The sequence below is a fragment of the Brachyhypopomus gauderio genome, chromosome 14 (assembly GCF_052324685.1).
Source record: "Brachyhypopomus gauderio isolate BG-103 chromosome 14, BGAUD_0.2, whole genome shotgun sequence".
Taxonomy (NCBI): Eukaryota; Metazoa; Chordata; class Actinopteri; order Gymnotiformes; family Hypopomidae; genus Brachyhypopomus; species Brachyhypopomus gauderio.
In genome coordinates, this window is record NC_135224.1 from 13,064,326 (window position 1) to 13,084,656 (window position 20,331).

Sequence of the window (20,331 nt, forward strand, 5' to 3'; positions counted from 1 at the left end):
CATCCGGGATACGTAGGATGAGCAAACAAACTCAGAGCTAATCGAACTGCATCTGGCCAATCACAAAACATATCAGAGGTCATTAAGAGGCGCGTCTTTCTGCTAAATTTCCTGTAAGAGTGCGGTCCCTGTTTGGCGTGTAAGTAGCATGTAAGCAGCACGAAAGTGACCACTGTGCCACCCAGAAATGGCACCTTGTGGCAGCTGCCACATAATCGTGGCACTTAGTGTGACCAGTGCTGCGTGACTGTGGTCTCCGTTGTCCAGAAACGCCACCTGCCTCTGCTGACAGACATCTAAAGACTCTTGGGTGACTCTGCGTATCGGCCACTCGCTTAAAATCATCCCGACGAGCTCCGAATCGCCATTTGTTGAAATGAAGATGGTTCATAACTTTTGTTTAAAAATTATGTTGAGTGAAATACTAGCCGACATCCAGCTAGACAGCTCTATATTACTAGTTCAGAATACTGTTTAGCGATAACGTCGAATTAAGATTATAGGAGGGTACGTGAATCTACAGTGGTAGACCGTTAACGACAGCACTAAATTTAAAGGGTTTATTATTATAGATGTATGGTTATCAGTGAATGTTCCTACACGCCATCAGCGTCATTTAAACCTCTGCGAGCGAATGGCATCGCATTTAGTATTTGTGCAATTTGTAGTATATTTCGCTTTGTATTGGTTTATATTGTTAGTCTAGATTGTCAGCCGAGCGGCTCCCGACATAATCGTTAAACAGCATCCTGAACTCGTAGTTTGGAGCTGTCGGTCAGCTCCGAATCGTTCACCCAACATAAATTAACAAACAAAAAATATAAACCATCTTCATTTCCACGAATCCTACAAATGCGATGCCACTCGCTCGCAGTGGTTTAAATGACGCTGATGGCGTGATGAACGTTCACTGATGAACAATCTGTAATAAATCTGTTTTATGTTGTGACGTGGGGGTGAAGTGTTATCAGTGGGAGGACACTTGATGAGAAGAGCATTTTATATAAGGGGTTTCACATTTAACATTAAATTAACTACGTTAATATAATAGAAGACACACGGACAGCACGATCATGATGAAGCATGACTAAACTAGACGACACCACAAACCACTACAGCGACACAACACGGATTGTAAATGACAGCCTTATATTTATTTATTTGTTTATTATTGAATATTTGATTATTCTGCTACCTCCTGTTATCGCTGAACTAAACTTTCGGCACGAGACTTTCAGCGCGAGCTCTTCAGCGCGAGTTCTTCTGTGCGCGTTCGATGTACGTTGCTCCAGAGTTTGAAAAAACACAAGAACAAACGAATTACTTGTTATATTCCTTGTTGACACTTGTGGAAGATATTTTACTGTAGTTGGCTTCGTTTTTTTTTGTGTTGTTGTATGTCAAATGTAAAACAAAGTTCAAACTTAGCGCCCTTGGAAGCAGAAGGAGGTAGGAAGAAAAATTGTATTAATCCAAAAGAGTGATTTATTTAATTTGAAACGAAGGGAGATGTGATTGTTGTTTTGTTTTCAGTAAGAGCTGCGGCTCATAACATAAAGTTGAGTTCATGTGCAAGTTTGCTAGGAGTGACGCATTTAAAGTTTGGACCCTGTTCTACACATTATCTGTGAGGTATGGTGCTAGGGCATTTGTGTTTATTTTTTATTTTTTGCCACATTTTGTAGTTTTCACGGTGTCAAATGTCGGTGGCGAAAGGAGGAGAGAATAAAGATACACCAGTCGAAGCTCCGAGCATTGTTTGTGTGATTAATCCAAGTGGTCCGCTACACGGATGACTAAAGCGAACATACCAGAGAACGAGTACAGATAAACACGAAAACACTCAAACTTACCCATGCACAGTGGCGTGCACAATTAGACCCCAACTCTGCCCTTTATCAACGAAAGTGCCCTTTTGAAACTTCGTTTTTTATTATTATCATTTTACTGAGGTCGGTTTGAAATGATCTTTTGAAAACCTGAGCGATTAAAAACAATGCCCTGAAATGCGCCACCACCTCGCACACACCCGACCTCTCTATTCCTTTGTCACACCAGATGCGCTGCAGCAGCAGTTCAGTTCAGCGAGTGGAAGGAAGCGTCTTCAGCACAGCACACACGCTCACAGATAGACTTCTTCTCCCGTCCCCACCAGCCAGGTCACATACACATCAAGTCAAATCGTACCGTTTGTCCTCTAAGCCCAACGTGAAATCATTTTGTTGTGCAGTAAAATGTCTCATACAGCACCAAACTACTAAGCATTTTTAGCCGATGGTCACCTGATAAACTAGTCGCACTAGCCCAAATCAGTGATAGATAACGTGAGGACGACCACATACAAATAATTAAGGTAGAGTTTGCAAATCTATGTGTTAAGCTGAACGTTTTCTGTTGTATACGTTTTGTTAGGCAACATAAATTAACACATTCCCCATTACCTGTGAAAAATGTCCATCTGCATTCGTGTAATGACAACAGTCAGTAGCCTATAACTCATTCTCGTACTTTTTGGTCTTTTTACTGTCTTAATTGTAAGCCTATAGCAGGGGTACTCAACTGGCGGACCGCGGTCCGGATCCGGACCCGAACGCAGTCCTGTCCGGACCCAATCTCATTCCTGATTAACTGGATACGAACCAAAACAAAACCGTAGCATTTATTTCAGGGCTATTGAAAAAACACTCCGTCACGAGTGTTACGTTTGCCACCCCCGCTCAACAACTTACGTTCGCCACCCCGCTCTACAACAAGCCTGCCTGGTTGACGCTTCGCGAGCGGCGCGAGGGTCCGCGCGGCGAAAATGACGTAATCGCTGTGGCTCCGCGTGTGCGCGAGTGTCTCGCGCGCTGTCGGTTCGAGAGGTCGTGCATCTCTCGAATTTTGTAACTTTGCGCCGCGCTTCAGCGGAGAACTATTCAGTCAGACAGCTATTTGTTGTGAAACCAAGTAGTTACAATTTCAAGCATTTTAAAGTACTTTAACCTAAATTCCAGCACTTTTCAAACCTGAAACATATAGCAACATTAAAATTGGTCAGGTAAATGTTCATTCCCCTGTTTTGAGGGGTGTTTCTACCACATATCGTATCGGACAAAATGCCTATCGTTTCGGAGAACACTGCAGTGACGCTCGCGAAAGTATAAACACCTCCACCGTTCGCGCACCGTACCCCCCCCCCCCCCTCCCCCCCCCCGCTCAACAACTTACGTTCGCCACCCCCCGCCGCACCGGACCTCAGGGCACAGGTATCTGCCAAAATTGGACCGCGGACAAATTTAGTTGAGTACGCCTGGCCTATATTGATTTACTAATTGCAAAATATATGCAACAATGCCTGCAGACAGTGGAGGGTAAACAGAAGTTAACTGAAGGACAATGACTATAGTTAATATTGGATATGGATTTTATCAGTTGGCGGTGTGACTTTTTCCATTGAAAACTCACGTTTAGAGAATGTTACTAATAAAAGTCAAATTTCATTCAACATGCGCTTGTAATTTTTTTATAATGAATTGTTCCACGTGCGCTAAAAAGCGCCCCCCCCCCTTCCCCCCAGCACTTGCCCCCCAAAATGTCTGTGCACGCCACTGCCCATGCACACACCACATACTCTCATACAGAACACATACTCTAATGTCGAATTTAGATTAGTGGTAGACAATGGCAGTAGCCGCTCGGTGGTTGATGGCTGATGCTGCGGTGTTACGTGAACTGAGGATTTTGGGGAGGTTGTTTTCTCTTTCGGTTAATTTTGGTTTAACAGGTGGATTGCCTCGGTACGGGTGGATTATGTCGGCCAATCGAAGATCGTGATTTGGATGAGGGGGAGGATATTCGGCTTCATAATCTGCATGACGGAGTTGCTGGAAGTTGCCGGGAGGCGACGCGAGCATTTATTGCCTTTACGGTTGTGTGTGACTTTTGAGAAACTGTAGCTCATGATTCTCATGTGAGAGGTGAGGGTTTGTGCGATAGCTTTTGTCATGAATAGCGTTGTGAAAATCGCCACCATGGAGTAAGAACGTAGTAGCATGTGCACAATTATATAGACACCCATGCAGGGATATTTTATGAGAAACACCAGTATAGAGGCGGGCACCGTGTATGTATATTTGTTTGAGATTATCGTCGTAGATATATTTTCTTTATTTATGTTAGTAAGGTGTGAGTCTTGCTTTGTTAACTTAGTGTAGTATATTTTGTTTGTTTCTTTTCTTTGGTGCCGTCTACTGCTCCTTTCCTTGGTTGGTTTATGGTCAATCGTGTATTTTTGTACGTACGTGTCTGTTCAGTGTTTTGCTGCGTAGAAAAGGCTCTTCTACCCATTACCACTCTGCAGTAAAGCGTTTTCTTACGTATCCGTCTGGTTTTCGCGTTCTTCTTTAATTTCATCTTGTCCACTACGCACATGCTACTACCCCACACCCCAAACCTAGACCCATGACATCGTGGGGTCGTAACAGACGTAATCTAGACTAACAATATAAACCAATACAAAGCGAAATATACTACAAATTGCAAATACTAAATGCGATGCCATTCGCTCGCAGAGGTTTAAATGACGCTGATGGCGTGTAGGAACATTCACTGATAACCATACATCTATAAACCCTTTAAATTTAGTGCTGTCGTTAATGGTCTACCACTGTAGATTCACGTACCCTCCTATAACCTTAATTCGACGTTATCGCTAAACAGTATTCTGAACTAGTAATATAGAGCTGTCTAGCTGGATGTCGGCTAGTATTTCACTCAACATAATTTTTAAACAAAAGTTATGAACCATCTTCATTTCAACAAATGGCGATTCGGAGCTCGTCGGGATGATTTTAAGCGAGTGGCCGATACGCAGAGTCACCCAAGAGTCTTTAGATGTCTGTCAGCAGAGGCAGGCGGCGTTTCTGGACAACGGAGACCACAGTCACGCAGCACTGGTCACACTAAGTGCCACGATTATGTGGCAGCTGCCACAAGGTGCCATTTCTGGGTGGCACAGTGGTCACTTTCGTGCTGCTTACATGCTACTTACACGCCAAACAGGGACCGCACTCTTACAGGAAATTTAGCAGAAAGACGCGCCTCTTAATGACCTCTGATATGTTTTGTGATTGGCCAGATGCAGTTCGATTAGCTCTGAGTTTGTTTGCTCATCCTACGTATCCCGGATGAACCGCATTTCAACCTGAACCTGAATTTCAACCCGAACCTGAATTTCGACCTGAACCTGAATTACAACCCGAACCTGAATTTCGACCCGAACCTGAATTACGACCCGAACCTGAATTTTGACCCAAACCTGAATTGCGACCCGAACCTGAATTGCGACCCGAACCTGAATTTCGACCTGAACCTGAATTTTAACTCGAATTTTTGCATACCTGCGAGGATTTTACAGACTGTTTTTTCAAGTAATAATGATTTCAGGTTCAGGTTCTGGTGACACTATAATAGCTCCATAGTCGTGCACCTCTCGAAATTTTCGGCGCGCGCCGCGCCTCAGCGCGATGAACAAAGTCGTGTTTGCAGGGTTCATACACCTAAACAAGGTGGAATTAAAGCATTTGTATGTCACTTTCAAGGTCCATTTAAATATTTCCCAGCACCGTAAACTTAATTAAGTTAAATTTTTATACATATACTCGAAATGATTCTAAATATTTCGTTTTTTAATAAATTATTTAATGGTTGTTTCATTTCTAAACGCCCAATCTTTTCACGTTCTCTCATGTTTCGCCCTGGAATTACAAGTCTACAAGTATTTGTTAACGTAATACAAAAGAACCGTTCAGTCAGATGGCTGAGATTTTTTTGTGAAACGAAATACTGTTACAATTTAAAGCATTTTCAAGTACTTTTGCTTAAATTCCAGCACTTTTCAAACCTGAAACACAAAACAACATTAAAATTCGTCAGGTTAATGTTCATTCCCCTGTTTTTGAGGGGTGTTTCTTTATACTACCACATATCGTTTCGGAGAACACTGTACAGAATTTATAATTTCATAATGAATCCACCAAATATTTCTCAAGAAGCTTTGATTTCTCAGGCAGATACACAGAAATTTAAACTCCAAAGGTCAGCAAAACACAAGATCCACTGTAAAACCACAATATCCCTGTGAATACAGAACAAATCTCAGTTCAAACTAAAGCCCAAAAGGAGAACCAGCCTCTAGCAGATTGAAACAAGTTGTGTAATATAATAATTGTGTAATATAATAACAATAAAGCAAAATGAGAATCTGAACCACAAGTGATATATCCCAAATGTGCTTCCTAATGTGATTCTGGCAGTGATTAATTAAGGTGTGTAAAGTGTTCAGTGTTCGTACACTGTGTAACTGCACAAGCACAGAAACCAAGCGGATCTCTCTAAATTCTGATTATTTCCTACTGGGCCATTATAACATGTGTTTTAATATCTTTAGATTTCCAATATGAATTATGATGGACTTGTATGGCTTTAAAGTTAATAAAGGCTTTTCCTTGCGTCTGCCCCTGCTGTGTGGGTTTGGGTTTGGGGTGAAAGTGTGTTTGTATCATGTAACACCATTTCTGTCTGTTCTATGAAAATCTTTCACATGATCTATGTAGGTACGATGTTGACTGCATGAATATTAGTACAATCCATTCATTTTAATGCATTTAGTGTTTAATGCAGTGTTTAACTGTAATGGTCCCATGTCCTTGTCTCACGTCTCTCTGCAGTGGGGCGTGGTTGTCCTGTTTTCAGCCTTCCTGACAGGTTTGGTGCTGAGCAAGCAAACGCCCTCATCTCTGGTGAGTGAGCCGTCAGGCTCGGTCGTGATCAGCTGTGCTCACAATACTGCTGGATAAAAGGCCAGGAACACAAACCAGAACTCTCCAGAAGCCGGGGACAGGCAATAAAGTGTGAGGACACGTCTGCTCACGTTTCATAGGCCGTGGGATAACACACACGCACACACCAGGACGTGGATGCCCTTGCCCAGACACCGAAGCTCCCTCCTGGGCCAGGCCAGCAGCACGGCCCCCCGGGGCAGCCTGGGTGTGCTCCTGTCCCACAGGGCACTTGGCATCAGCAGCGTCTTCCTGCATGGCCTACGGAGCACCAGTGCCCCCCTGCTATGATGCCCCAGGGAGGACAGAGTCTGGCAAGCTCAGGAGCTCCACAGGTGCCTGCTGGAGCACCGGGACAAGGTCCACACCCTGGGAGGAGCTCTACACACAGGAGGGAGGAGCTCTACACACAGGTGGGAGGAGGAACTCTACACACAGGTGGGAGGAGCTCTTCACACATGTGGGAGGAGCTCAACACACAGGTGAGAAGAGGTCTATACACAGGTGGGTGGAGCTCTACACACAGGTGGGTGGGCATATCCAATCAGACAGAAGTGACTGAGGGTTTGCAGTGTGTTGACATGCCGGGGAGGCAGTGAGGATCCCTGAGACTCTGAATTCCTCCATGATGCTCATCATATACATCCCATTTTTCTACTGTTGGTTGTGGAAACCCAGCTGTTTTAGTCTAACACACCGTCACCTTCCGCCAGGTCAGCGTTGCTGTCCTGTACAACACACAACTTACACTTCAGACAGAAAACGTACAAGCCAGCACTGAAGACCTCAAACACAGGTTCACGAGACGGAAGACACAACGCAGCCATGATGTGTGACAACAGCATCTTCATCACATTTGGGTTGTTGTGAATTCTTGTCAACGAAATACTTTCACTATACAGAAGCTCCTAGATGGGTAGAGGTGTCAGAACTGAATCAGACTGACAGAATGGCTTCTTTGAATTAGCAGTTCTCACAGCCTTCGCGCGTGTGTGTGTGTGTGTGTGTGTGTGTGTGTGTGTGTGTGTGTGTGTGTGTGTGTGTGTGTGTGGGTGTGTGAGTGTGTGTGTGTGTGTGTGTGGGTGTGTGAGTGTGAGTGAGTGTGTGTGTGTGTGTGGGTGTGTGTGTGTGTGTGTGTGTGGGTGTGTGAGTGTGAGTGAGTGTGTGTGTGGGTGTGTGTGTGTGTGGGTGTGGGTGTGGGTGTGGGTGTGTGAGTGTGAGTGAGTGCGTGTGTGTGGGTGTGTGTGTGTGTGTGTGTGCAGGTTTGAGAGCCATGGAGGAGATCTTCTAAATCTATAAGGTGATGGAGAAGAATGAGCTGCAGGAGGTGTGAACCCATGAGGAGGTAAAGCAGCCAGCAGGGGGCGCTGCATCTACATCTAATACTCAGGCTACAGGAGCGTTGTGACAAAAAAACATACCGAGATGGTTTTCCACTTGCTTCTGGTTTGCAGGATTGAGAAGACATTGCTCTCAGTCTCTGTGTCTGAAGACACTGCAACATGGTGATCTGTACCAACTGAGTCTCCTCTGTAGGATGTCAGATGGCTGTATAACCAGATGTCTGTCATGTTGAAACCAGTCTGGTGCAGATACTGGATCATATCCGCTCTCAGTGGGAGATGCTTGTAGAAAAGACCTGGCCACAGACTGATGCGTGTCAGGAGGGTGAGGTCAAATTGAGAGTCCTGATCTCAGATCCTCACTGATATATATAGAACCCATGGAAAGATCCTCTAGCACTAGTTTCCAACACATAACTGCAACTTCCTGCAGAGTTTCCCTTGAACTCTGTGTGTGGGTTGATCTCCAGGAGGCTTGGATATATCTGCTTTTACATAAAGCGGCTTTAGACTCATGCAGGAACAGGTACCTGGACCTTCTCATGTAGTACAAGAACACTATAGACAGTGAATTAGCCCACAGGAACAGGCCAGGAACCTCCTCTCATAGTCTGGTGTGGATGACCAATAGAGGTGGACTTGTAGAATGTGTGTGTGTGTGTGTGTGTGATCACTAGGTTGAGAGTGTGAGCGGTAATGCTTGTGTGTGTGTGTGTGTGTGGCGGTAATGCTTGTGTGTGTGTGTGTGTGTGTGTGTGTGTGTGTGTGTGTTTTTTTGTGATCACTAGGTTGAGTGTGTGAGCAGTTAGGTTTGTGCATGTTTGTGTGTGTGTGTGATCACTAGGTTGAGTGTGTGAGCAGTAAGGTTTGTGTGTGTGTGTGTGTGTGTGATCACTAGGTTGAGTGTGTGAGCAGTAAGGTTTGTGTGTGTGTGTGTGATCACTAGGTTGAGTGTGTAAGCAGTAAGGCTTGTGTGTGTGTGTGTGTGATCACTAGATTGAGCTCAATCAAACATCCGAATTGAAGAGTGTTCGGGCGGAATACAGCCAGGCCAGAACACAGATGAAGAGTCTCCAGGCTGAGACTGAGTCTGTGAGAGCACTGGTAAGATCTGCTCTTCACTGGAGTACCTTTCGTGATGTGACCCTATGTGATTTGACTCTTCGTGATGTGACCCTGTGTGATTTGACTCTTTGTGATGTCCTGCCTGCTGACTAACAGTTCTGAATCACATTGAAATCAAAATATGTGTATGAAGTCTGAAATAGGTGTTGTTCCATTTGTAAATGACTGGGCTGTGGTCTGCTCTTGGGTGGGTGGCTTCATGTATCTCCTGTGTAGAGGTCTGGAGAACCTCCTGAACTACGCAAACACTGGCATGACATCGAGCTCCAGATCCTCAGCTCAATCATCAGAAAGCTGGGACCTCCTCCACTTCCACTTCAACTGCTGCTTTCTCAAGATCCTTTTGTTATGTAATCAGAAGCCACCTTGTCCTGCCCAGCATCAAACCTTAAGGAGCAACACTTTGATATTCAACACCGTACAAGTTACTGAGTTATGCTTTGTCGCCCTCTACAGGTGTGCAGGTGGAACTACAGAGCCAGACGGATTACCTGGTCGCACTTTGTGTTGTGAGAACAGCGCAGCACTGTCTGACGGTACGGCACGTCGGTCACTGGAGGCGTGTAAAAACATCATAAATATCTCAGTTTCTTGTACTGCCTCAGCTGGGCTCACACTGTGTGCCAATGGAATATAAATGTTTCCCCCCAGGTAGTGAACAGGCAGTACCCCCCCCCCACTTTGGCCTGCACCCAAACTACAGAAACACGCCCCTCTTGTCGCTTCCCCTCATTTTTCTTCCCCTCAAAATTTACAAGAATTTTAAATTTTGGAATGATTTGGAAACCTGCAAATGTATAAAGTTATACAAAAGCATACTTACTGTTTAAATGTGTGTGTAGCAATAGAAAAAAAATCACCTTTTGTAAAAGGACTGCTGACCTTTGACCTATTCTTGGACAAACTATTTTGATATTTGGTCACATTCATCCCGTTGTTTGAGAAAAACAGAATGCAAAATGAGAAATGACTGCTTGGCTTATGTGGACTGGCGGAACAGACTGTGGTCTAGTTTAACCCCCAGGAGCCCCATAATAACAACCCGGGCCTCGAACGCCACACCTGTTCGCCACACCTGTACGCCACACTCAGACGTCATCCCATAATCCATGTCATTATTCAACAGTTTGGGAAGTCCACAAATTACAGTAATAATACTTCAGGTGCACAGAACACAGGGCCCTTCAGAGTACAGCAGGCACATTTATTCCTGAGAGGCGACACTGGAGTGAGTGTCTACATGTGTATAAAACAGGTCAGAAAATCAACACAAACATTCCCCCAATTTAGTGGAGACAAGCATTATTATTACAATATTACTATTATATAATACTATGTATTATTAATAATAAACATTAAGTTGTGGTCTGGTTGGGTCTCCTATGATGGAGTAGCAGCCGGAACAGAAGCGGTTAGGGACGTTGGGGACAGAGACGGCTCGTTGGACACGTGGACGCTCAGACGGAGACCTGCTGCTCTGTAGGGGAGGAGATGAAGTTAGGACCATGTCCAACCCTGCAAACCCCCCCTAACCCTGCAAACCCCCCCTAACCCTTCACCACCCCCCCTAACCCTGCACCCCGCCCCAACCCTGCAAAACCCCCCCTAAACTTGCACCCCCACCCTAACCCTTCACCACCCAGCCTAACCCTGCACCACCACCCTAACCCTGCAAACCCCCCCTAACCCTGCAAACCCCCCCTAACCCTTCACCACCCCCCCTAACCCTGCACCCCGCCCCAACCCTGCAAACCCCCCCTAACCCTGCAAACCCCCCCTAACCCTTCACCACCCCCCCTAACCCTGCACCCCGCCCCAACCCTGCAAAACCCCCCCTAAACTTGCACCCCCACCCTAACCCTTCACCACCCAGCCTAACCCTGCACCACCACCCTAACCCTGCAAACCCCCCCTAACCCTGCACCACACTAATACTGCACCATCCTCCCTAACCCTGCACCCCCACCCTAACCCTGCACCACACTAATACTGCACCACCCACCCTAACCCTGCACCCCCACCCTAACCCTGCACCACACTAATACTGCACCACCCACCCTAACCCTGCACCCCCACCCTAACCCTGCACCACACTAATACTGCACCACCCACCCTAACCCTGCACCACACTAATACTGCACCACCCACCCTAACCCTGCACCACACTAATACTGCACCCCCACCCTAACCCTTCACCACCACCCTAATCCTGCTCTGCCCTCAGGATATGAACACTAATGCTTCTGCAGATAAACACTGAGGAGAATGTACCTACAGAAACAGCATTTCATCTTTACCCTCAAGATGAAGGTCGATTAATTTGAGAAAACATTTTACCCAGAATCCTTTTGTCTTGATTTTACAGCGAGTCACCCACACTCACCTGTGTCTTGTCTAGAAGTCTCTCCATGGGCTCCGACTGAAGTCCAGGCTGAGATGTCTGTAACATCTGGAGTGAAAGATGTCCAATCACAATTTCACATCAGGTTTTTGTTTTGTTTAGTTTTTTTTTTTTTTAACATACTTAAGAGTTTTGAGGATATCCCAACCCACTACATGACCAGCTTACCCACTGCAGCCTGTGTACTGGGCCAGTGAGCACGCAGCAGACGAGACTAGTGAGGATGACCAGCGCGGCTACCTTCATCCTGACGGGCTTTCGTCTGTCCTCCTGCCAGAGCGGAAGTGTTGTGTCTGCTGCTGCCGTGTCCAGCCCGTAGAAGTACTGACTGGCCCGTGAGCGCAGTGCTGACGTCACACGCACCCGCAAGCCTTGAACAAGCAGCACACGCCCTGGGGCGACAACCACACAGCCAAACATGTCTGTCTCCTGGCAACCACACAGCCAAACATGTCTGTCTCCTGGCAACCACACAGCCAAACATGTCTGTCTCCTGGCAACCACACAGCCAAACATGTTTGTCACCCGGCAACATCATTAATCAGAAATAATAAAATCAGGCCACACGTGTCCATTACAAAGAAACAAATCCCAAGATTTATTTAGACATTTAGGAATGGTTTGTGAAGTAAGTCCAGTACAAGATTTCAGTCACTAGTCTAAATATCCTTCCGTTGAAACACGATCGTTATTAGAGCAGAGACTGCCTCTCTGAGTCCAACACTGCCTGAGCTTGAGTTGATCAGAGGTAGATAATGATGATCTGACAGGAAAGAGCAGAGATCCATCGGTCCACATACTGACATGATCCTCCGTTCACATGTTACACATCTAGAAGCGTTCAACTTGATTCTTAACAGAGACGTAATTTTGAGAAAATTATCTAACTATTAAGTGCAATGCCATAAAAAGACCAGGAAAATAACTAGTGAAAATAAATAAAAACTCTGTGACTCAAAGTCTAAAAAAAAAAAAAAAAAAAAAAAAAACCCGAAAACAAACCCACGGCACCGGGACTGAAGGTGAAGAGAGCGGTACAGAACAGCAGAGAGAAAACACGTCACCAGAGTCAGAATTCACAGTCAGGAGTCCCACCTTTACACCTGTTACTTTCCAAACGTAGCAACAGTTGCAGTGATATTTCCAGACGTGCACGCCCGGAGCTGTCCTACGTGGGGAGGACACGCCCTGTCCACCACTGGAGGACTCGGCGCTACACACTGAACAGTGAGACTACAACACCAGCTTCACCTCTTTACAGTTTCTGGGGTTTTGATGTCCATCCTTTGCCCAACGAACAGAAAAAGTAAAGAGCTCTGTGAGGTAAGCCAGGCGAGTCATCGGTCAGACCCATTTCTCCCACTAGGGGGCACTAAGGTGTCTGTGTACAGACTGCAAGGTCTCTCGGGTAGGAACCCAAAGCTGGTGAGCAGCAGGCACAGAACAGACTAAAGCCCAGTGCTGGCACGGACCCGACAGAACCCGGCGTGGACCTCTGAAGCCCGTCAGAGGATGTAAACCGAGCGGAGTGTTAGAACATTACCCAAAGTGAGTCCCTGTGACGGTGATAAGTGTCTTCACTCAAATGGCAGTTGTTACTTTCAACATCACAACATTCAGATCAGAAAACATCCCAAATGAAATATGTTCACAACACATTATACAAACACAAAATCGTCACTAATTAAACAGATCGTTATGCTAAACATCACATGTTATTTATCTCCCACTCCATATACATCTACTCAGTGGTTCACTTTCACTTCCTGTTATAAACTTCCAGTTTAGGAATCAATTTTAAATTTTGATTTGTTACATCATATTTCTCCCTCACACACACACACACACACACACACACACACCCTCTACAGACAGAGTATATACATACAGCAGCACACACTACACATGCTCAATTAAAGTGGTACGTATCCCCTCTGCTTACTCAGTAAGACTTTTAGATGAACGGCTCCATCACACACACACACACACACACACACACACACACACAGTGCTAGTCAATCATGTCTCTCCAGATGTAAACACTTTTCTTCTGCTGTATTCTGCTTTTAGACACACCTTCCCTCCCTCCCGTCAGCCTTCCCTTCCCACCAATCACGAGGCTTGTGTGCAGTGACTCCACCCACAGCTTCAGTGGGCAGCCACACCTCATCGCTCGACACCCACCCACTCCCCAAAGGAACGTGTCCCGTTTCTGAATGAATGCGTTTTTTTTTTTTAAGGCAGCGATACACTGACGTGTGATACACTGACGTGAGATACACTGACGTGAGATACACTGACGTGTGTTTGGCGTTCCTGTTTTTAAGGCTTCCTGTAGCATCTCGTGTGAAAACGTGCGGACCGAGGGCAAAACGTCGGCGTGGTGAGCCCACCGTGGAAGTTCAACACAGCGAGACCGCAACGTGTAAAAAAAGCTTTCAGTGTCTCCCATTAGAGTGAGGGTATAGGGTGTAGGGTGTAACCCTAACCCACTAGGGTGTAGGGTGTAGGGTCCAACCCTAACCCTAACCCGCTAGGCAGGCTGCAGGGGCACACAGCCCACCCCAACTCCCCCTTCATGGCAGCACATGGGCGCCATGAAGGCCCAGCGGTTTGTCTCGGGGTCGTACATCTCCACCGAGCTGAGGTTGGACTGTCCGTCGTAGCCTCCCACAGCGTAGAGGCGGCCGCTGTTGGCCACCAGGGACACGCGGCTGCGCCGGGTATTCATGGCCACTAGGTGGCTCCACTGGTCGGCCACGGAGCTGTACACCTCGGCACCGCTCAGGAAGGCGGAGCCGTCGTAGCCGCCCACCACGTAGAGTTGGCTGCCCAGGGAGGCGGCACCGTGCCGACAGCGTTTGTTCATCATGGCGGTGACGGGATGCCACAGGGCGGTGTGCTGGTTGTAGTACTCAACCTGGTGGAGGGGAGGAAGACTCAGTCAGCCATAACATTAAGAACATAAACACCCAACCTTTCCTTCCAACATGGAACATGTAAAGACTTACACCCTTCGCCCACAGAGCTTCAACGTTCTCTCACTAACCGTGTTGAAGATCTGTAGACCGTCGTGGCCCCCCGAAACGAATATCCTCCCTTCAAACACCGTCACACCCGCGGCACTGCGGCTGGAACTCATCTCTGTCACCATCGTCCACCTGGGACGGGAGAATACACACACGTGTGCACACACGTCAGTGGCACAGCAGTTATTTCAGAGTTACAGAGCTTTCAGAAGGAAGACTCCACCCACCTGTCCGTCTCGGGGGAATAGCACTCCACCGACGAGAGGGACGACCTCCCGTCGTAACCGCCGCACACGTATATGTGTCCATCCACCACCACAGTCCCCATCGCACTTTACAGAGGAAGGAGACAAACTGCTGTTCAGACACTACTGCTGTTCTAGATCCCCCACAGCTCTAGAACCGAGGCACTACTGCACTGCTCTAGATCCCCCACAGCTCTAGAACCGAGGCACTACTGCACTGCTCTAGATCCCCCACAGCTCTAGAACCGAGGCACTACTGCACTGTTCTAGATCCCCCACAGCTCTAGAACGGAGACACTCCTGTACTGTTCTAGATCCCACACAGCTCTAGATCCAAGACACTACTGCACTGTTCTAGATCCCCCACAGCTCTAGAACCAAGACACTACTGCACTGTTCTAGATCCCCCACAGCTCTAGAACTGAGACACTACTGCACTGCTCTAGATCCCCCACAGCTCTAGAACCGAGGCACTACTGCACTGTTCTAGATCCCCCCACAGCTCTAGAACTGAGACACTACTGCACTGCTCTAGATCCCCCACAGCTCTAGAACCGAGGCACTACTGCACTGTTCTAGATCCCCCACAGCTCTAGAACCGAGACACTACTGCACTGTTCTAGATCCCCCACAGCTCTAGAACCGAGGCACTACTGTACTGTTCTAGATCCCACACAGCTTTAGAACTGAGTCACTACTGCACTGTTCTAGATTCCGCACAGCTCTAGAACAGAGAGTCCCAGAAGCCACTTTGCAGTAACATGATGGATTAACATTTTATTTTGGTCTCAACTTCAACTTCAGAAAGGTTGTGTTTTACATCCAACAGGATGAACGGCAGTACCACGTGATCCTGAAGCAGTGTCTGTTCCCATGGAGACCTGGTCTCCCTAAAACACCACAGCCTGCACCAATTAAAGCATCAGCTTCCGGCTCCTTCTACGAGCCCAGAGTGTGGGGTACAGGAGTCCTGCAGCACATCTGGTATTCAAATGAGGCTTTTCAATCCCTCATTCAAATGGGTCTTATTCAAAGCTCAAATGGTTATTCAAATTAGAACAGCTTGTAATCACTGCTCTGCAATAGGTTTCATTAAACAAACAATTCAATGTATTTGATAAACAGATTTGTTTTTGGGTTTTTTTTTGAGGGGGGGGGGGGGGGGGGGGGGGGGGGGGTACCTGCGCTGGCTGTTCATGCTGGCCACCCCACTCCACGTGTCCGTCTCTGGGTTGTAGACCTCCACAGTGCTGAGCCGAGACTGTCCGTCATAACCACCAATGGCATAAAGCAGCCCGTTGACCACAGCCACGCCCACTCGACTCCTTGCTGTGCTCATTGGCTGACAGCGCTCCCAGCAGTTACCAACTGGGTCAAACACTTCTACCACGTTTAATGAGTCGCCTGGATTTAATTCAGCAGAACAGAAAAAGTTCCCAACCAGTAAACTCGGTATTCTTTTGATTATTAAAGATCACCAGACGCGTTACTTAGCCCACAAGTACACAACTACAGACATTCAGGTGTGTGAGGACAAGAGTGAGTGGGTACCTGCACCGTTGAGCCCCCCCACAGCGTAGACGAGCCCCGTGATGGACGTGCAGCACCTCGGCCGGGTCTTGTAGGCGGGCAGCTGTGGCCGGCGCTCGGGCATCAGGTGGTAATCCTTTGCTTCATCCACCAGGTCCCTGCTCAGAGAAACACACGCCCAGTGTGAACCTCACATCACCTGGGTGCAGCCTGTAGGGCTGTGTGTAGGCAGTTAGTATAGCCTATAGGGCTATCTGTGGGTGGTTAGTGTAGCCTATAGGGCCTGTGTGTAGGAGGTTAGTGTAGCCTATAGGGCTATCTGTGGGTGGTTAGTGTAGCCTATAGGGCTGTGTGTAGGAGGTTAGTGTAGCCTATAGGGCTATCTGTGGGTGGTTAGTGTAGCCTATAGGGCTATCTGTGGGTGGTTAGTGTAGCCTATAGGGCTATCTGTGGGTGGTTAGTGTAGCCTATAGGGCTGTGTGTAGGAGGTTAGTGTAGCCTATAGGGCTATCTGTGGGTGGTTAGTGTAGCCTATAGGGCTGTGTGTAGGAGGTTAGTGTAGCCTATAGGGCTATCTGTGGGTGGTTAGTGTAGCCTATAGGGCTATCTGTGGGTGGTTAGTGTAGCCTATAGGGCTATCTGTGGGTGGTTAGTGTAGCCTATAGGGCTGTGTGTAGGAGGTTAGTGTAGCCTATAGGGCTATCTGTGGGTGGTTAGTGTAGCCTGTAGGGCTGTGTGTAGGTGGTTAGTGTAGCCTGTAGGGCTGTGTGTAGGTGGTTAGTACAGCAGACCTGCATTTGTGGCAGCAGCGCACCAGGTCGTCCTGCTGGACGCGGTCGGCCAGGAACTGCGGGCGACACAGGGGTAGCCGGGTCTTGGAGAGCAGGTCGGGCAGGCAGGACTCTCGCTCGTCAGGCTGGTGCCGCACCCACGCCAGCACTGCCTCGAACACCTGCAGGGCAGAGCACAGCGGAGACCATCAACTACACGCCTGAGGAGGGAAAACACCGCTCCCATCCCAGAGTCTGGACCTAGCGCACTCAGGACGGGCCATGGGATAAGGCACGAGCGTCATCCCTAACCCCTAACCCTCAGGAATCAGGAATTGAGGGGAACATTTTGCTGCATGACAAACATAACAGACGTAAACATATATGAACATGACGCTTGATCTGCAGCTAAGCCGTTAGATTAAAGCCGCCATCTCCTTTAATGGCCACTGGTGGATATCACAGTCTGTCTCTGCACACTCACACAAGGAACAAACCAGGACAGGCCCTGCAGCAGCCCGGACACACACCTGCTCCTCAACTTTGACGTTGAGCTCATCACAGCCCACCAGCTCCAGAACCTCCTCAGGACGCAGGCTCAGGAACTCCTCGCACTCCGACACCTCCACAAAGTGCTGGTGCACAAAGCTGTTGGCAGCGTCGTACAGTGTGGTGCACATCATGGTTTCTGCGAACTGCCGCACGCCCAGACAGTTCTTGGGGTGCAGCCTGTGGGACGAGACACGAGGAGGTGGTCACGCAGCAGGAGGGGCGCACGGCACCAACACTGCGCTTGGCAACGCCATCGTGGAGGAAGAGGAGGGTACCTCTCCTGGAGAAAGGAGGAAGAGGAGGGTACCTGTCCTGGAGAAAAGAGCAGCAAGCATCTTTGACGTTCTGGAGCTGCAGAAAACTGGCACCGATCAGAAGAGCCTGCACGTTCTGCTGGTCTATGGCTATGTGTCCGTTGTATGCAAAATTGATCAGAGCTTCAAGTGCACTTTGAGAGGGAATAAAGAGGAGAAACCCACGATCAGCCAAACAGGTCAAGAAAAAGAGTTTTGATAACACCAAAAACTGACGCAAAGTTGGAGCATCACGCACTCACCTGGGGTCCATCCCCTGCATGACGATCTCATCCTGCTTGCATTCAACCATGTCGTTGGTGAACATGGCGTGGAAGTAGGGGATAGAGGCCGCCAGAACTATCCTGTGGGCACTGAACTTGTGCTCGCCCACCTGCAACACAACCCCCAACACACGTCCATCGGAATAAATCGCCACATAAATACATTCCACTTTATACTGGGACTTGGTGAAAACTCTCCTGGGGAGGAAAACACATGGCCTTCACTCAAACGGTCAGTGGCTGTCCACACAATCGCTACACACCCCTACCGGCAACCCACGAGTAAAGGGCCTGGCTGCTTAACAGGGTTTTGAATAATGCTCTTCAAAAAACAATACTCTGGGGCCAGCTGCATGCTACATACTATTGTAAGCGCAGTGTCCTAGTGACGGCAGACGTCACCGTCTCTTATGACCTGTCGCACAGATGGGGTGAGGGCGACTTTAGCCAGTGGACAAGAAGGTCGTGGGGCTGCAATAAGTAAGACGGATTAATCACTCGCTTGGCCCACAAAAGAGGCTGTTGATTATTTTGAGGTGTGTGTAATCTCACGTTAAGCATAACGCCGTGTAGCACTGGAACAGGCAGCGGCTGTGGGAAGTGTAGTGAGCACTGGGAAGTCAGACATAGAAAATTAGCCGGTCAGGTTTTCCATGACCAATAACGGATGTCTAACGTAGAACAGAGCATAGTCACAGGAAAACAGGAAAACAAATCACAGACTCAACATAACCTAGCTAGTTCATGTTTAATGCTCACACTATACTTACAATAATGGACTCGGAAATATTTTCATGACATTTGTGCCATTTGACCAACATCTGAAAACAACCGGACACACCACAGACAACTGATCTGTGGTCTTAGCTGGACGGTTCCTCTTGTCCATCACACAATTAACCACAGTTAGTGGAGGGTGGTATGTTTATAACAAAATGACAACGATGGTAATTTATACTTATAAGGGTTCGTTTATACTCAGAGGGGTGTACCTATACTCGCAAGGGTTCATCTATACTCGCAAGGGTTCATCTATACTCATAAGGGTTAACTTAGTAGCTGCAGGTCAGGGCGAGAAACGTTAGCTAGGAGCTAAGCTAGTTAGTTAGTTAGTTAGAGCACTCATCTGATTCTTCTGTAAACATCACATTGTCAGTGGTCCCATTATTGTCCCACACGTTAAAGACGTCGATGTACCGCACACACAGACTGGCGGGTGTGTGTCCAGCCCAAAGCTGACAGGGACGCTGTTAGCTAGCGCAGCCTTAGCCCGCAGCTTAGCACTCGTCCAAGCCCCTGAAAACTGTCTCCGATCAAATACAAGTACCTTCAGGGTGACATCGCAAAGTTTCCCCTGCCGTCGGATCTCCTCCATGACCGAATATCCACGAGTTGGCAAATCGTGGACAGAAAAATGCATCAAATCTTCTAGTTCTTCGAATATCATGTCACCCATCGTCATTGAGGAAAGGGAAAACTAGTTATAAAACGCGACGTTAAAGGTTTTTGAGCTCCGCCGGATCCCGTAGCCGGAATAATAATAAAGTACCCGGCTTAATCCAAACGGGAGCAGACAGCGCTCCTCACAAAGGGGCTTTTACATTAACGCAGCACGTTATCAAGTACACTCTTATTTTTTATGTCGGGAAACTGTGTTAATATTACACTAGAATTAAAAACTACATGTTGTCATAGTCCGCTGTTTATAAGGCTCGTCACTCTGGATTAACACTGCGTTTGGGTTGAGAGAGATTAGTCTACAGATTGTTGGGGATTATGCTATATTCTCAAAGGGATTATTTAGGCGCTAAAAGGAGAAGTAAGTCTTTTATTTTGCCCACACTGGAATCTGGAAATGTGACCTAAATAAGAATGATATAAAATAAAAAATAGTAATTTATTTACTAAAGGTTTACTCACTAAAGTACTCCCAATATT

The 20,331-nt window shown here is 47.4% G+C and overlaps 3 protein-coding genes across 9 annotated transcripts; 1 reads left to right on the forward strand and 2 right to left on the reverse strand.

Moving 5' to 3' along the window:
* The first annotated feature begins 376 nt into the window (after positions 1-376).
* On the forward strand, positions 377-10,783 carry bfsp2 (beaded filament structural protein 2, phakinin). Of its 6 annotated transcripts, none has more exons than XR_013120912.1 (9): positions 377-1,449; positions 6,711-6,782; positions 6,923-7,303; positions 7,535-8,166; positions 8,276-8,489; positions 9,161-9,268; positions 9,746-9,825; positions 10,416-10,544; positions 10,684-10,783. XR_013120912.1 is itself a non-coding variant. In XM_076972748.1 (9 exons), exons 4-8 carry the CDS (start codon positions 8,475-8,477, stop codon positions 10,439-10,441), a joined length of 363 nt encoding a protein of 120 aa, XP_076828863.1. In that variant the 5' UTR covers positions 377-1,449; positions 6,711-6,782; positions 6,923-8,166; positions 8,276-8,474; the 3' UTR covers positions 10,442-10,544; positions 10,684-10,783. The 6 variants fall into 6 exon arrangements, 1 of the variants encoding a protein (XP_076828863.1); XR_013120914.1 differs by having other exon boundaries at positions 6,923-7,234; XM_076972748.1 differs by adding an exon at positions 9,506-9,639 and having other exon boundaries at positions 6,923-8,166.
* On the reverse strand, positions 10,494-13,719 carry LOC143475035 (uncharacterized). Its single transcript, XM_076972747.1, has 3 exons — positions 11,859-13,719; positions 11,673-11,738; positions 10,494-10,766 (listed from the first exon to the last, which is right to left on the reverse strand). The coding sequence occupies exons 1-3, from the start codon at positions 12,204-12,206 to the stop codon at positions 10,632-10,634; spliced, it is 549 nt and encodes a 182-aa protein (XP_076828862.1). The 5' UTR covers positions 12,207-13,719; the 3' UTR covers positions 10,494-10,631.
* Positions 13,720-13,869: 150 nt separating this feature from the next.
* On the reverse strand, positions 13,870-19,882 carry klhl18 (kelch-like family member 18). Of its 2 annotated transcripts, none has more exons than XM_076972745.1 (10): positions 19,721-19,882; positions 18,373-18,503; positions 18,124-18,264; positions 17,795-17,993; positions 17,286-17,446; positions 16,516-16,652; positions 16,146-16,368; positions 14,947-15,051; positions 14,740-14,851; positions 13,870-14,610 (listed from the first exon to the last, which is right to left on the reverse strand). In XM_076972745.1, exons 1-10 carry the CDS (start codon positions 19,853-19,855, stop codon positions 14,224-14,226), a joined length of 1,731 nt encoding a protein of 576 aa, XP_076828860.1. In that variant the 5' UTR covers positions 19,856-19,882; the 3' UTR covers positions 13,870-14,223. The 2 variants fall into 2 exon arrangements, with proteins under 2 accessions (XP_076828860.1, XP_076828861.1); XM_076972746.1 differs by lacking the exon at positions 19,721-19,882 and adding an exon at positions 18,946-19,704.
* Between the last annotated feature and the right edge of the window lie 449 nt (positions 19,883-20,331).

Bases quoted from the DNA above. Each gene is read 5' to 3' on its own strand.
- bfsp2 (XM_076972748.1), top strand. The intron at 9,269-9,505 runs GTAAGATCTGCT...TCTCCTGTGTAG, and splicing joins CTGAGTCTGTGAGAGCACTG to AGGTCTGGAGAACCTCCTGA. The intron at 9,640-9,745 runs GTAATCAGAAGC...CGCCCTCTACAG, and splicing joins TCTCAAGATCCTTTTGTTAT to GTGTGCAGGTGGAACTACAG.
- LOC143475035 (XM_076972747.1), bottom strand. From the start codon at position 12,206: ATGTTTGGCTGTGTGGTTGCCAGGAGACAGACATGTTTGGCTGTGTGG. The intron at 11,739-11,858 runs GTAAGCTGGTCA...CTTTCACTCCAG, and splicing joins CAGTACACAGGCTGCAGTGG to ATGTTACAGACATCTCAGCC. The intron at 10,767-11,672 runs GTGAGTGTGGGT...CCTCCCCTACAG, and splicing joins GACTTCTAGACAAGACACAG to AGCAGCAGGTCTCCGTCTGA.
- klhl18 (XM_076972745.1), bottom strand. From the start codon at position 19,855: ATGACGATGGGTGACATGATATTCGAAGAACTAGAAGATTTGATGCAT. The intron at 18,504-19,720 runs GTACTTGTATTT...GTTGTGTTGCAG, and splicing joins TTTGCGATGTCACCCTGAAG to GTGGGCGAGCACAAGTTCAG. The intron at 15,052-16,145 runs GTACCCCCCCCC...TCCTCTGTAAAG, and splicing joins AGCATGAACAGCCAGCGCAG to TGCGATGGGGACTGTGGTGG.